The 15,513-nt window shown below is 31.6% G+C and overlaps 5 protein-coding genes across 5 annotated transcripts; 2 read left to right on the forward strand and 3 right to left on the reverse strand.

Annotated features, from left to right (window-relative positions):
* The first annotated feature begins 598 nt into the window (after positions 1–598).
* On the forward strand, positions 599–4,289 carry LOC135951306 (nonsense-mediated mRNA decay factor SMG8). The gene is made up of 12 exons (XM_065500928.1): positions 599–729; positions 796–934; positions 999–1,273; positions 1,332–1,462; positions 1,525–1,790; positions 1,850–2,023; positions 2,087–2,188; positions 2,247–2,293; positions 2,351–2,450; positions 2,534–2,904; positions 3,161–3,822; positions 3,890–4,289. The coding sequence occupies exons 1-12, from the start codon at positions 680–682 to the stop codon at positions 4,255–4,257; spliced, it is 2,685 nt and encodes an 894-aa protein (XP_065357000.1). The 5' UTR covers positions 599–679; the 3' UTR covers positions 4,258–4,289.
* Positions 4,290–4,900: 611 nt separating this feature from the next.
* Positions 4,901–5,807, reverse strand: Dpy-30L1 (Dpy-30-like 1). Its single transcript, XM_065499878.1, has 2 exons — positions 5,670–5,807; positions 4,901–5,612 (listed from the first exon to the last, which is right to left on the reverse strand). Exon 2 carries the CDS (start codon positions 5,601–5,603, stop codon positions 5,289–5,291), a length of 315 nt encoding a protein of 104 aa, XP_065355950.1. The 5' UTR covers positions 5,604–5,612; positions 5,670–5,807; the 3' UTR covers positions 4,901–5,288.
* An 874-nt stretch (positions 5,808–6,681) lies between these two features.
* EMC3 (ER membrane protein complex subunit 3) lies at positions 6,682–7,726 on the forward strand. Its single transcript, XM_065500841.1, has 2 exons — positions 6,682–6,920; positions 6,984–7,726. The coding sequence occupies exons 1-2, from the start codon at positions 6,772–6,774 to the stop codon at positions 7,600–7,602; spliced, it is 768 nt and encodes a 255-aa protein (XP_065356913.1). The 5' UTR covers positions 6,682–6,771; the 3' UTR covers positions 7,603–7,726.
* Positions 7,715–9,303, reverse strand: LOC135951231 (uncharacterized). The gene is made up of 3 exons (XM_065500842.1): positions 9,128–9,303; positions 8,875–9,066; positions 7,715–8,229 (listed from the first exon to the last, which is right to left on the reverse strand). The coding sequence occupies exons 1-3, from the start codon at positions 9,209–9,211 to the stop codon at positions 7,789–7,791; spliced, it is 717 nt and encodes a 238-aa protein (XP_065356914.1). The 5' UTR covers positions 9,212–9,303; the 3' UTR covers positions 7,715–7,788.
* Positions 9,304–9,955: 652 nt separating this feature from the next.
* Nup107 (nuclear pore complex protein Nup107) lies at positions 9,956–12,866 on the reverse strand. The gene is made up of 2 exons (XM_065499809.1): positions 10,477–12,866; positions 9,956–10,375 (listed from the first exon to the last, which is right to left on the reverse strand). Exons 1-2 carry the CDS (start codon positions 12,734–12,736, stop codon positions 10,011–10,013), a joined length of 2,625 nt encoding a protein of 874 aa, XP_065355881.1. The 5' UTR covers positions 12,737–12,866; the 3' UTR covers positions 9,956–10,010.
* Positions 12,867–15,513: the final 2,647 nt, after the last annotated feature.

The raw sequence follows: 15,513 nt of genomic DNA on the forward strand, positions 1-15,513 counted from the left end.
TTTCAATACATCACAAGTAAATATATGGATTTATAACCGATTTGTGCAGTTGATTAATAATATAATAATCTATAATTATATTGTAGTCAAACAGTTTGCTTTGAGAAAGAATATAGATACAAATTTGAGTGTTTTTGTAAAGTCAGCTTTTTTCAATATTTTATCTCTATAACATCAAACTAGAGCTTTTGCACAAAACAAAATTATTGAACGAAAACTGGCTAAAATGAAAAATGCTACTGCGGTTGTGAGGTTTTTAACATATCTTAGATTTTAAAAACTTTATTTTATTCAAGGCTGGCTAAATAATCGAAAATAAAATAATAATTCAATAAATAATTCCATATTATTATTTTTGGTTTTGAAATCTATCAAAATAATACCGCTAAGTTACCGTTACCGGTATTCTAAAATAATAATAACCTTACCCTTTTCAAATAATATTTCTGTTTTATTAAAATAAAAATTAGTAAAATATACCCATGTCTGATTTCCGTTACAATAAAAATCGTTTCACAGCCATTAACTATTGTTTGTAAACAAACAGAAAAACAGCTGGGCAATGCAATGTTTTCATTGAATATATTTTAAGGAAATTTAAACATAAATTTATGAATTTCTTAGTTTATTTATCAAAAAATAATTTTAAATTTAAATAGTATAAAAAAATCGAAAGAAAATGCCGGAATATATGCAATGGCAGTATCCTGATATACCAGAGGAGGTTAAGTATGTTAGAGAACAAGTATTTTTTCAAAATATTTTACTAATTTTATAAATTTCCATAATATATAGTAAACTGTTAATGCAAAATGATAAAAATCTAGTAATAGTTGGTGTTATAGGGAAATCTGCATTTCCCGATTGCAACAAAATGGTCGGTTTAGAAGTGCTAGACCGTCATCCAAGTCTGATAAAACATGAGCCAAAAGAGGTACGTTTTGCTTGAGGTATTGGTGTTTTAATCGCTATACAAGTTTTAATTTTATTTAATTTAGGGACAAATACAATTTTATTATAAACCTATGGAATCTATATTATTTTTACATTTTGAGACCACTTACGATGTGGCTTGCATGCAAAAAATGCTTTTGGAAGAGTTGGAACAACAAACATTTGATCAGTTTCTAACATTTCATCAAAAGATGCGTAATCGTTTTGCGCGCATGTTTCTGTTTGCCACACAAGTATGTCATTTAATAGTGTTTGTGGAATTAAGTGTCACCTTTGATGCTTCATTGTTGGGCATGTTTAAGGCTTTAAAGATTATAAGGTAAAAATAGAACTATTTTTAGGAGTTAAAGTTTTTTATTTTTATTCATATTTTGCAGAGACCATCATGTTTTAAAGTTTTTGCCAAAATTAATGAAAAATACTAGCACTGGTTTTTTGCTGGGCAAATGTGCCAGATTATGTTCTCCTAGGCTTTTATTTTTATTCGAAAATTTGCCTAATGGTCATGGTAAGTTTTTAATTAAATGAAATTCTTTAGATTTTTTTCAAAATAATATATTTATCATTTAGAAAAAAATAAAGAAGCCATTTCAAAATCTGAATTTGATGTTGAGGATAATATATATAAAATGCTGCGCAATGAATTCGTGGTGGTTAATAATAGTAACAATTCCTTGTTTTCTATACCCGCCAATTTACGTTTCGTGTACTATAATTTAAATGATAAATTAAGAGAAGATCCTTTATTGAAATCAGTAGAAATGTTGCATGAATTAATACAGAAACCCAATTTTACCCAAGATGATGAGGATTTGGATGATTTGTTGCCTTTTAAGGTAGGTGGTGTTTTAATTTAATTTTTAATATCTACTTACTTAATATCCGTATATTTTAGGGCTTTGGCAAACCTTTAAACTTAAACAATTGCGAAAATAAATCCGAATCTTTTGAGGATTTGTATGTGAAAAATCGCAAATTTAAAGATTTATTGAAAGAGCATGTAGATCAAGCTTTCGATGTGGGTTTTAATGATAATTTAACCAAATTTAAAGGCAAAAATCACTTTGTGGTAAGATTTTGTTTATACGATTTTAAAGAAACATTAATTTTTGTATTTTTTTCATTTATTTAGCTTTTACCTTTTAAACCTTGGTTTGAGACTTTTAAAATGTTGCATAAATTGTTTATAGAAAATCCTGATAATAAATCATTTGAGGCGAATGATCCTGATTATGTAAATCTTTTTAATTAATTTGTTTTTGTTAAATATTAATGTTTTTATTATATTTCAGAAATCTTATTTGGAAAATTTTGATAAAATCTTAAACTATGATAGCGAGTATGATTTTTCTTTATTATTTTGGGTTTTTATATAAAGAATTCGATTATTTTACAGATTTTTTAAAGCTTGCTGTGATATTGGTCTGCAGAAGGCTTTTTCCATGTACAATAATCCTACTTTAACTTACTACAGTGGTATAGTGCATAAGAAATTGGTAAGTTTTTTAATTTTATAGTTTTAAATCTTAAATATCTCCTAAATTTTTCAAGTTTTTAACCCATATCCTTTAATTTAAAGGTCGAAGAAGCCGTTACGTTATATATGAAATACGCTCGCGGTCCAGATACCGCCACTAATGAAGCAAAACTGCGTGAAATGTGTGAGACTTGCTGGAAATGTGGCAAAGAACAATGTGAATATCCTAGTTTAAGGGGTAATCCATGTGCTAGAGCCAAGCATACAGCTAAAGATCCCACCGAGCATACCAGTAATTTAATATTCATATCGGCCTGTAATTGTGGCAAGTCCCAGGGAAGACGAGAGGATCCTTACAGCATTAGGATAGCTAACTATGAATTTTATGAATATATGGCGAGTAATTGTAATTTATGTGCAAAAGTGAAGAGAATACATTTTGCCATATTTGAGCCATCGATTAATGATTATAGGTAAGTGGAAAAGGTTTTTAATTTCATAATATAATTGGAAGAATTTTTACTTATTTTTGTTAGATTTTTCATCTATCACTGGAGTAGTTAAAACTACTTCAATTAATTTTCTAATGTGTGATAAATCAATGAGAAATAATTTAAATATATTTAATCACCTGATTTATAGAAAGCATACGTGCTTATTAAACACTATTTAAACCATCTTAAATTAAATCTTATACCATTTAAAAAAACAATTATTACTTTTATTTAGAGCTGCCGAATTCGATATTGGTTTTCCCAAACTCATCATTAACGAACAACCTGATATGCAATCGAATTGTGTGTCAAACATTCCCGATGAAGAGCAATTTGCTCTCAATAATTCGCAACCTTTAACCGCCTCACAAGGCACTCATACCAATCTAAGTCTTTCGGTATCTATGGAAAATCTAAATAACCTAGACGAACAAGATAACGATGATATTAATAGTTCGGTAGAAGCTCTAAATGAATTGATCCTAAAAGTTAAAGATAGAGACTCTGAAGATGATGAAAAAGAAAGATCTATAGTGAGACAACCCTCAACTACGGAATATTTGCCGGGTATGATGCATACCGAAAGCCCGATTGGATTGCTGCCACAATTTCCCAGTTGGTCTTTGTGCTGTGTGGGTTCGAGTTCGGTTTACAGTCATAGCAATGGTTTGCAGGAACATTTTCAATCGGGATTTTTGTCGGGCTCTAATTTTCTATTGCCCTGGGATGTTCAAGTACGTTTGGAGCATTCGGCCCAGTGGGCTTATGAAAAGACCAGATACCGTAAAATGGGTGAAGTGTTTGTGTTGAAAATATTTGTGGGCTTTGAGTATGAATGTCCCAGAGGTCACAGATTTATGATGTCGGCACCAGATAAGATTTTAAGAGGAGGTTCAGGTTTGTAGAATAAGTTATTGTTGTAAAGAAAAATCTATACCAATTTTGTTTGTTTTGTTCCTGTTAGGAATTTTACGTGACAGCGGCAGCAAAGTGGTTTACAATAATATGCCTCTGTATTTCCCCTGTCCCTGCCGCACCAAAAACTTTAATGTGGCTCAATTGATGCGTGTTCATGTGGTCACACCGAAAGCTCCTGTCAATGTCTCTTTAGATCCTAAAGTACGTACGGGAGATAGAGATTTTGTAATGGGCTTACCCGAACCTCCGAAACTATCACAGAGTGCTTATTGGATTTTACGTCTTCCCTATGTGTATCAAGGCGATGAGGGCCATATACCCCCACCCATGGAAGTTACCACTGCAAATGCTCTTAACTATGGCTGCTTAATGGCTGGCATGTTTGGTGTAAGTGAAGTTGAGGCAGATGAATAGTTTGGGAAAAAATAGTTGGCGCTGATAAATTACTTGAGAATCGAAAAATAAATAAAGAAGAAATTGAAAATGAGAATTTTAGTAGAAAAGAAAAATTGTTTTAGTTTAATTTTCATTGAGCCTATTTTCTTTTCTTGCTAACAAACCATATTGGAAAAGCATGTAAGAACACGGTCTGATACTTGTTTTATATATGACAAGTTTTGTCCTTATTGGAAAATGTTTGTTTCTTAATATGTTTGAAAATTTTCCAATTGTTGAGAATCAACAAGTGTTTCATTCACTATAAAGTAAAAATATTGATTTATTTTATCTGTTAGTATTCTGACTCCCCTATCATTTTTATGCTGGGGATTAACAAAGCAATACTGCTCAGTTAAGCCTACATGTGAAAAATAAAATGTCATGTTTAAGCTACGTTTAACCAATAAAATAGAAGACTTTAACCCACAAACTAGATCTAAAGTTATATTTTTTTACTTTGCCAGACTTCGTGTGCAATATATTTTTTCCAACTATGTAACAATTCTTTATGTAACAACTAATTTTGCCTAAACAAAATGTTGATCTTTATATTGAAAATCAATATTTACCACAATTGTTTAGCAATCAACGTATTCTTCAATTACAAAACAAATATTGATTAGTCAGCAATTTCAAATCTAAACATAGGTATTTTAAATATTTATTTCACACTTGCATATGCATTAAAACATACAGTCCATTTAAGTACATATGAAAAGGTATCTTATAAAAAATAAACACTCCAAAAATTCCATAGAAAACTTTTTTGGTAGCAACCAACAAGCCAACAAAATGTTTCCTCATTACCTTTTGCATATGCCATTAGTTCGTTTTCCGCTAAAGAATGCACAAAATGAAACTCAAACTTACAGAACTAAGAATTTTGTAAATATATAACTTAGAAACTATTACAAAATAAAAAAAAGAGAGTAGGAAAAATACACCAACTTCATCTGCAAATCCCTGCCGTAGGGCATATTCTTTCTTGTACTCTCATCTCAACTACTTTATACATTCTCTGGTATGGCTTCTTCGCAGCGATTCTTATTCTTAAGGAGATACGAAGCCAAAAAACTAATTGGATCTGGTGGCCGTTCACGTGCCAAAGTTTGCAAGCCGTGCAATAAGATGGGCGCTACTGTCTGATCGAGATATTGTCGCGTAGGTAAAGAATTTAAATCACTTCTTGGTTTTTTAATTTGTTGCAGTGCATTTGCGGTTTGATTCAAGTTATTATTGACATTAGCTTGCAAATTTGTTTGTGCCGGTTCTGCTGGAGGAACAGAGTTTTGATTATTTTGTCCTGCATCAGGTTTATCCATAGCTCTTTTCTACATTAAAATATATAATAGTAATATTTGGTAGTGATTATGTATAAACAAAAATACCTTTACAAGCCTTTAGTTAACAAAAATCCGTAGGAAAATATGAGAAAATAAAATTCTTTCAACAAAAAAATTGCCGCTTTCAATTCTATTTGACAGGAAAAGTCGATTTTTTACAACACACAAAAAAATCAATGTGAATTGTCAAAAAAGCGTATTCTTTGTTATATTGCGAGGGGGAAATTATGCAAACAATAATTCACAATAGTTTGATAACAGTAAAACCTTTATATGGTAAATAAAATCTTTCAAAAATTGTATCCACTTTCTATAACTTGTAAAAAGTTTTCGAGTCGAATATAAAATTTAAAACTTCAGTTTTTGACAGAATGATTTAGATAATGTTCAAACTGAATACATTGAAAGTACAGACACATTAAACGATTTACTCCTAACTCCTCTTATGATTAACAAGAGGTTTATAAAAATGTTAAATGAAAAGATTCTCACATACAATATAGAAACGAGGTACAGGTTTAAAAATAATATTTTAAATCGATCAAAATCATCACAATTGTTTAAAACTGAATAATTTGATATCGAATCCGGAATCCGGATTTCAAAATGGACCAAACTATGTCTAAATTTACCAAATATCCTTATTTCGTTCACAAATATATATTTATTATTTTTAATTATCATATTTCTAGTCTAAATTCTTTTAAGTAATTTATTATATGATACCAGGTTCAAAATTTATACTTAAAATGGATTGAAAATTATCAAATAATTACAAATTAATCAAATGATGTATTTGAATGACCTAAATATGAAAAAAATTATAAATAATACCACTAAGGTCTTCAATTTTCTATCAGCGATTGAAAATTATGTTATCAATCAAAAAAACATTTCTCGAGAGACTGGTATACAAATTGCGGCACGCGTCAGCTGCCGGTTTGCTATTCTCTGTTTACTAAATCAAACTGACACAATTATTGTGAATGATTATTATTTTCATTAGTTATTTGACAGAACTTTGACTTCTCTTAATTAGTGACTGGTCTGATTGTATGGTGGTAGAGGAAGAAATATAGAAAATTTTACTTTTTTAGGAAAATTGAGGAAAAATTAATTAAAATCGTCTCGAAACCGACAAAAAACAATGACGGAGTTATTAATTGATCCCAATATAAGAGTGTGGGTCTTTTTACCTATAGTTTTAATCGCCTTCTTTATTGGTATTTTACGGCACTATGTATCCATACTGATAGCGTCACAGAAAAAGGCTGAAATAACCCAAATACAAGATAGGTGAGTTGGAAAAATGTTTTTAAGATATTAATTTTACTTTAAATATATATATTTGTATTACAGTCAAGCCATGATAAGGGCACGCTTGTTACGGGAAAATGGTAAATACTTGACCGCCCATTCCTTTGCCATGCGTAAGAACTTCTTCAATAACGAGGAGACTGGTTACTTCAAGACACAAAAAAGAGCACCAGTGGCCCAGAATTCCACCGCCATGTTGACAGATATGTTAAAGGGTAATTTCATTAATGTTTTACCCATGGTGGTCATAGGCGGTTGGATTAATTGGATGTTTTCGGGTTTTGTAACCACCAAAGTACCTTTCCCCTTGACCTTACGATTTAAGCCCATGTTGCAAAGAGGTGTGGAATTGGCTTCTCTAGATGCTGCTTGGGTTTCTTCAGCCTCTTGGTATTTCTTAAACGTGTTTGGTTTGAGGTCCATTTACACCCTGGTATTAGGTGAAAACAATCAAGCTGATCAAACTCAAGCCCAAGCAGATGCTATGACTGGTGCCGCTATGACTATGCCCCAGGATCCCAAGGCTGCATTTAAAGCTGAGTGGGAGGCTTTAGAAATTACTGAATACCAAAATGCCTTGAAAAATATAGACAATGATTTGCTACAAATGGCGGCTGGTGATGCCCATGATGTCGCCCAAGAGAATAGCATTAGACAATAGAGCATTTGTGTATATATAAGTCTTTGAAATATTTACTTTGCTGTTTAAATTCCTTTTTTTTCCATTACGAAAAAAAAATTATCTTTTAAATTAAATAAATGATTTACAAATATAAGATGGTAGGAAAAAGTATAAAAAATAGAGTTTTATTTAAAAAATTAACTGTAAAACAAATATGTAGATGGTTCAATGTTCTTCATTCTTTTCCGGGGATACTTCAGTTACCCCCATACTACTAGCGTCTACTGCACTTGTAACACCGCTTGCTTCATTCAAACGTTGTGAGAGCGGTGAAGGTGGTCTGGCAGCTGGCACTCCCCAGTTAATGGATCGTTTTGTTTTCGGCTGTTGTATCAAACGATATTCATTGGGCAATTCATGTTCTTGATACAAACGATCTGTAAAATATATGCGCCGTATTCTTACATTGGCATGGATTTGTAGACGCACAGTTTCAATGTAATTTGTGCCGTAAGCTCGTCGTGTGAAATCAGCTAAGTTGAAATGAATTTGATTCCAACCCTGTGACATACCCATGGGCATGGAAGTGTAAAAAGGTTTGACCGATGTTTTACTTTGGAAGTTTGATACGCGAAAACGGCGAAAGAAATGTTGGTCATCTAGAATCTGAAGAAAACATTGAGCAGGTAAATGTTTTTAAATGGTTACAAAAATTGATGTGTTCGAATCTTATATAACAGTTATTTTGCGATCGAACTTCTCAACATTTAATTGGAATAATCGTCAAGATTAAAACAACAAGAAAAGTTCTCGCCAAATATTCATTCCAAATTCAATGTGTGTAACTAATACCCAAACATGAATCAATTTTACGATGTCTCAGAGTTAATAAGAACTCCGAAAGTTAATCAGCCCAATTATGAAGTTTTTTTCCCATTGAATTTGTATAGGAAAAATGAGAAAAGGGGAAAAACTGCCGGGGAATTTTTATTCCTAATTGGGTTGAATAAGAACTTAATTGAAGAGAGTGTCACAATTTCACGATTAGTCATTTATCTATTGCAGCGGCAGCAGATCATCGGTGTTTCTTGGCACAACACTGGATTCTAAACTACTATAGAATTCGAATTTTAATGCATCGAAAAGCCGAGGATAGCCAAAAATCTCCACAATTTGTTTTTTGGCCTGATCTAGTAAACAAAATCAACCATATCTCAACATATTTTACTTTTGAAAACAATTTTGCCTTTATGTAGTTATTTACAGCTATCCACTTCCTATCCATGTACATATATTTTCAACTCCACTTACCTGCACCTCAAATGTGAAATATTTATGCATATTTTTAACCAGCAACACTAAGAATGGCAATTTTATGGCCAATTCTTTTTTGGGTTCTCGCGGACATGTTATAAACATGGTGGAAACGTTGCTTCCCATGATCTCCAAAACCATTGATTTGATATCATCATCTAAAACACGTTTAACGTAACCGTTTTGGGTCTAGAAAAATAAAAGATCAAAATAATGCAAATAAAAATTACGAAAATAAAAAAAATCCTACATGTATGGCCCAATTACTCAAAGGACGACCACCGACACTATAAAACACCGAAAAACAGCCCTTTTGATAAACCGTACGATACATAAATGAAGATGTGCGTGGTTCTTTACACAAAAAAGTATAAGCTTAGAAAAGTTGTATAGAAAATATAAAGAAAAAGTTGAAAAATTTTTTTGATTTTGTTTGTTTCAAAATTAAAAATATTAACAAAACTTATTTATGCCTAGGTGTCTCGTCTCCTTATATAATTATCTATGCCCAAGTGTTTTCTGGACAAAGAATCGAAAGAATTAATTCTTAGTTCAATATTCAAAGTCAAATATATTCTCTTAATAACTCCAATAAGGCATTCAGCACGAATTAATTCGTTGTCTTAATTCCAATTCATTCTTTAGAGTTAATTACTTGTTAAATCATCAATTTCTTTAATTCAAATCTATTACATAAATGCTTTAGATAATTTTTTTCAATTAATTTTGTAAATGATTATATACAAAACTGAATGAAGATAAAATATTTTAATTTGTATAGATTGAAATTAACAACAATTGAATAATTTAACGGTTGAATGAATTTTGTTATGAATTAATTCAACGATGACTTAATTCTATTTAAATAGAAGTCTTTGAATGAAGCTAAATAATTCGATGGAATGGATTTATGTAATGAAAGGCTGAAATTATTTAATTCCAAATTAAGATTTTAATGAATTAAGCTCAAATTGAATTATTTCGAAGCTGTGGTTCTCTAAAAGACATCTCTTAATACAAATTTATCTCAAAATTTATTTTTATTAAATTTATTTTCTCTTTTTTTTAACAAAAAACTTAATACTAACAATATGATTTCTTTCTTTATTTTATTTAAAATTAAAAAAAAAATATTAAACTGTTGCTGGATAACCCCAGGGATCTAATTTCTTATTCAACAATTCCAAAGAAGATTCAGACAGTTTGGACAATAGTTCTGCCAATTTATGTTTCGTATAGACTAGATGTATTTGACGATTTTCAGAAGCTACTTCATCGGCCAATTTAACACAACCCTGATAGTCTTCCGATAAATGTAATACCTTGTGTAGGAGCAACACAACTTCCGGTATACATATTCTACGTATTTTATCCAATTGTATTTGACGATTTTCCCAAACAACTTCGGGTATATCGGCAGGATCTTTGGGAGTATCGGGATCGATAAGCCAACCTTTTTCGGGGAATAACAGAATGTTGTAGAGAGCATCACGACAAACTGAAAGAAAGATAAACAAAATAATAATATTCGAAATTATAATTTTTTTTGGAGATACTAGAATAAATATGAGAGGGTTTATAAAAGTAATCTCATCTCACCTTTAGACTGTTCCTCTAACGATACATTCCATCTATTCAACTCATTCCTATACACTTGCTCCTTGTGTTCTGACGCTATACGCTCTGTAAAATTGGCACCAGCACTAACCGTTTGAGGTTCCTTGGGACGATTGTGATATAAACGTGACCATGCATTGAAAGCATCTATAGCCGCCAAGTAAACTTTATAACTAATATATTCCTTAATGCTACAGTCTTCACGACAAGGGAAATTATCCTTTGAACCATAAATATTAATAATTTGTGTAAGAGAATCAGGTGGTATCATATTATAAACCGAGCGTACACATTCCAATTTGTTTTCGGCCAAAAAGTAGCGTATCATAGCATTGCCCTGCCAGAGTAGTTCACCGCGTTGGGTGGGCAAGAAGGTCAACCATTCTAAGGCCTTGATTTTATGTTGATCAAATTCGGATATATCACCCTGTTGCAGAGATTCTTGCTGCTCCATATCTGCCTCGGAAAGTTGTCGTTGGCTTATATTCTCCACCGTATGGCGGGTGATATTTTCTACATCTAAACCGGCATTCATGGCCTCCTCTAAGGCCTGTTGACGTTGCTGGGTGTCTGTTATGGCTTCTAAGAACTTTGAGTACAACACAATTTGCAGTTTTTGTGGCAAAGCAGCTGTATAGAAGGCCACCAATTGGGAGTCCTTCATTTGTATTAAACACTCTACATAGGCCGATATAATGCGGTCAGCATTCTCCTCCTTATCCACGCGACCTATTTGGCGCATAAATAATACTATGTGTGTCAGGAATCTCAGCATATGAGGACCTAAAGTCTTTTCATTTTCACCCAAAGACTTTTCCTCGTCTATCCATCTACTCATTTCTTGTAAAAGTTCTGTAATATTATCGAGTACTAAATATTTTTGTATGACTCCGACCTTACTTTGAGCATAATCACGTACGTCTGCATCATTATGCACTAATAGTTCATCGAATATCTGCTCCATTGACATTTTCGAATTCCAGTAGGCATCGGGTAAAGCGTGATATGATTTCATGCAACAGGCACGTATTTCACTTTCTACTCTAATGTCGACTTGTACCTTTAAATATGCCCACAATAAATCCTCCCAAGAGTTGTTAAGTAGAGTCTTGAGTGACTCTAAGTGGCCACAGAATGTTCCCGCTATGGCTCTGGTATATTCATCAAATTTCTTCGATTCGGCCATCATCCAGGCGCATTTTTTCCATATATCTCTTCTGGGATTACCCTCAATGGAAAGCTTTTCTTTGCTATTGGACTGAACAGTGTCATAATTGGGATCTTCGTGTAGACGCCAACCCTCTAAAATTGCTGCTCTCCAGGTTTGACCACAATACTTACACAAGGCCATGGCCTCATCTATGCGTCCCTGACGTATCTCCTGGAATATGCAACGTGACAAACGCATATTATCTTCTTCATCTAAAGCATGCAAAGGTTTTTTCTCTCTAATTGGTGCATCGGGATCTAAAGACTTGACAATTTCAGCTCCAGAGCCAAAAGCAATGTGCAGTTGTTTTTTCAATTGGAAAAGAGTATTTTCCCAGCCCACAGTACGGTCGGTGGTATGACCCACCTGGGGTCCCAATAGTTTACCATCGTAACATGCCTCCAGCCAATCTATAATCAATTGGTATTCTCTCAATGTAGAATTACAATTATAAAGTTGAGCAATAACCTCCTTTTCCGAGCCTCCCAAAGTTGTGCCATCATAATCCATACCCTGTTCACCATTTTGTATTAAAATACGATCTTTGTATAAAGCATACAATAATTTCCAAGTCTTGCACTCTCTTTCCAACCATTCAGTTTTTCTATTGGCTTTTCTTTCGCCTGGCCTCATATTGTCTTTTTGGCACTCCTCCACCACACCCGAACAAGTGTGTATTAGATCTTGAATAGTATCAAACACCTCCGAATCGTTGGTGCGTGCTTGTAAAACTTCCAAGAATTGTGGAAATAACATATCAGCTCTCTCTTTAAATACATCCATGTTTGTCTGTTCCATAATGGAACGGTCACACATACTTTGATTGTCCGCACCACCGGCTCCAGGGAATGATGAACCCAATGCACTTGAATTTAAATTAGACTGGTCTAGCATTCGTTGCAATTCGGTGGGCATTAAGGTGATGGAATAATTTAAAGAATCATTGCCTCCTGCCGCAGACATTGCTCCAACACGTTGTGGTGTTTGTGGCTTAATCAAACCGCGTTTGCTTACAAACGGACTGCCGGACATGTTGGAAATTGTCACAATACTATCACTTGATTTGGATTTTTATAATTTAAAGTATTTTTCGTTTATTTTAATAAAGATTTTGTTAATTTTTGTTAAATTTACTTGTTTTTCTTTGAGAAACGCGCAAATATTTACCGGCAGCAAAACACACAGGGTTAAACATAAAAGGTAGTAGATTAACTTGTTTGTATGAAAGAGTACTAAAATTTTAATACTAATTTGATAAAAAGTACGAAAATACAACTCTGTTTGTGCAAACTAAATTTGGCAGCACTTTTTTAGAGATGACAAAACGAACGAAATTTCAAAAATTCGCATATTCGTTTTTTTTAAAGTTCGCATAAATACCACGAACCCGGTTTTCTTGGGGAAAAAAGCAGCAGCAGTGAGTGTGGTGCTGCGGCAGAGAGCGGGATACGGCGACAGAACGACGATGATAGCAGCGGAACGGACGATGGCGACCGCCAGCCAAGACGACGGACACGGATGAAAAAAAGCGGGTGCGGGTGAAAAAAAAATCCAGAATGTCACATTATTTCTATTATGTTTTTTTTAACCCTTATTTTTTTAAATACATTTAATTAAATAAAACTCACATATTTACATTGACTTCCAAACAAAAAAAAATATTAACACAATAAATAATCCTTTGTTGTTTGGGTATAGATAAAAAATAATTATTTTAATTGGTTGCCATTTATTTATAAAATGCCTTGTTTTGTAATAATACTATTAATTGTACAATTACACAAAATTCTTTATGCAATTAATGGTCTATACGATAAACACTTTAGATTTGTAGTTGCCTTATAATTTCGAGTAAATTTTAATTAATAAAAATCGAAAAACAATAAATGCAAAAATTTTAACAAAAAAAGGATTTTTTATATGTTGTTTTGTTTACAGTGGTAGTAGTAGTTGTTGTATGCCCAAGAACTGTCAAAGGCGTATATACAAAAACAAAACAACAGCAGAGCTGCCAAAATATAACAAATAGAAGATTTTTATAACACTTTCAACTAAAGAATACAACTCTATTGTCTTATTGGATTGTCATTTAGTCCGCGGTTTTTAGTTGTTGAATTAGAATGTCTTAGTGGAAGGTGTTACATTAAATTAATAAATTAATATATTTAATTATAAATTTCAAAAGAAAAAAGTGTATACACATGAAGTTAAACACTTGTTTGATATGTGTAAATAGTTAGTTTGTTGCAAAGTGTAAAATTTAATATGAAAATGTTGGTGCAAAAAATTAACAATTTGTCGTTTTTTTTGCTGTTAGTTCTTTTTCTTCCTCTTTGTACAAGTTCTGGTTTGTCAAAAGTTCGCGGGCTTTTGATGTTGTTAGGTTCCGGTCATCTAGTGTAAAGAAAGTAAAGTAAAAGCAATAGAATAAATGAATAGTAATAGAGTTACGTCAAAAAGTTTGTTTTGAAGTGTTTTTGTAAATAAAGTGTAACGGATATTTGGTTACAGCAATAAGTGCAAAGCGGAAATAAAGGTGAAATTTGAATATGTAAATAATTTGAATAAGTGAATAAATAAAGGAAATTGAAATTAATATATAATTAATATAATTTAAATAAAATATAAAAAAAATTAAATAGCAAAGATAATTAATTAAAAAAATTAAAATAAAAAAGTTTGCTAAATATGATTGATACATAATGTTGAAAAGGTTTTTAAGGAAAAAAGAGCAGAGCAATTTATCCATAATTAACACACTTATACCTATATGTATATACAATTTGTGTGAAATAAAGAAATTTAAAGAAAGTGTTTAATATAAAAAAAATATATTTAAAATTTTTATAAATTTTAAAAAGCACTCAAAATAAAATTTAGGGGAAAAAGCAGAGCAATTTATTTATTTTAAATAAAAAGTGAATAAGAAAAAATGTAAAATCTAATTAATTAATAAATAAATATAAAGAAATAAATAATTAAAAAAATTGTGTCGAATAGGTATGCAAAATAGGTATACAAAAATCTAAGTAATCTTCAATGCAGATCTTATGGTAAGTTAAACATTAACCCCTTTATTCATAATGAACTTTTATTAATTAATTATATTATTGTTCCAATATTTTTTGTTCGAATTTTTTTTTTTCATCAACAAAAAACTTTTTATTATAGTAAGAATTGTGCTAAATTTCCCAATTATTGATAAATTAACTGACATTTATTGTTGGGGGATAAGCTAGTTCCAATGCGCATTTAACTGGTTGCTTAGGCCAGATCGTCAGGAAACCTCTTCCCAAAAAGGCTTTAGAAAAACTGAAGATATTATACAAATCATGCTATAGAGTGAATGAGAATTACAGACACTCGAGCTTTATTTCTAAAAATATCAACGCTTAAACAAAACTCCAACAATAAACAGTGAGTTTATCTTTTCTTTCTTACATTCCCTCTACAATTGGTTGGTTTTTTCCGACATTTTTTTGTTATATAATTTTCTAACTAATAATTTTTTTTTTTAAATTAAAAAAACATTAAAAATAGTGTTTATAAAAAACCGGTTTGTCGGTTAACCGAAAATTGGCCTTTTTTAAAAAACCGGTTTTTCGGTTAACCGACATCGAAAAAGCCGGTTAAACCGGTTAACCGTCATATAAACATAAAATGTTTTTAAGTAAACTCATCGTTCTCTACTATTTAGAATCATTGTAATTATTAAAAATATTAATCTAAAGAGGTTTGTTTTGTAAATCAGCAGTTTAGGGTTCAAATCAGACCAATAATATGTATCAATGAATATTAAAATTGAACAA

Source organism: Calliphora vicina, chromosome 2 (genome assembly GCF_958450345.1).
Source record: "Calliphora vicina chromosome 2, idCalVici1.1, whole genome shotgun sequence".
NCBI lineage: Eukaryota > Metazoa > Arthropoda > Insecta > Diptera > Calliphoridae > Calliphora > Calliphora vicina.

Excerpts from the sequence above, each read along its gene's own strand:
- LOC135951231 (XM_065500842.1), bottom strand. The coding sequence starts at position 9,211 with ATGTATCGTACGGTTTATCAAAAGGGCTGTTTTTCGGTGTTTTATAGT. Across the intron at positions 9,067-9,127 it reads TGAGTAATTGGGCCATACAT|ACCCAAAACGGTTACGTTAA; the intron begins GTAGGATTTTTT and ends TTATTTTTCTAG. Across the intron at positions 8,230-8,874 it reads ATTTCACATTTGAGGTGCAG|ATTCTAGATGACCAACATTT; the intron begins GTAAGTGGAGTT and ends TGTTTTCTTCAG.
- LOC135951306 (XM_065500928.1), top strand. The coding sequence starts at position 680 with ATGCCGGAATATATGCAATGGCAGTATCCTGATATACCAGAGGAGGTT. Across the intron at positions 935-998 it reads TAAAACATGAGCCAAAAGAG|GGACAAATACAATTTTATTA; the intron begins GTACGTTTTGCT and ends TATTTAATTTAG. Across the intron at positions 2,905-3,160 it reads CCATCGATTAATGATTATAG|AGCTGCCGAATTCGATATTG; the intron begins GTAAGTGGAAAA and ends ACTTTTATTTAG.
- Nup107 (XM_065499809.1), bottom strand. The coding sequence starts at position 12,736 with ATGTCCGGCAGTCCGTTTGTAAGCAAACGCGGTTTGATTAAGCCACAA. Across the intron at positions 10,376-10,476 it reads GTTAGAGGAACAGTCTAAAG|TTTGTCGTGATGCTCTCTAC; the intron begins GTGAGATGAGAT and ends TCTTTCTTTCAG.
- EMC3 (XM_065500841.1), top strand. The coding sequence starts at position 6,772 with ATGACGGAGTTATTAATTGATCCCAATATAAGAGTGTGGGTCTTTTTA. Across the intron at positions 6,921-6,983 it reads ATAACCCAAATACAAGATAG|TCAAGCCATGATAAGGGCAC; the intron begins GTGAGTTGGAAA and ends TTTGTATTACAG.
- Dpy-30L1 (XM_065499878.1), bottom strand. The coding sequence starts at position 5,603 with ATGGATAAACCTGATGCAGGACAAAATAATCAAAACTCTGTTCCTCCA.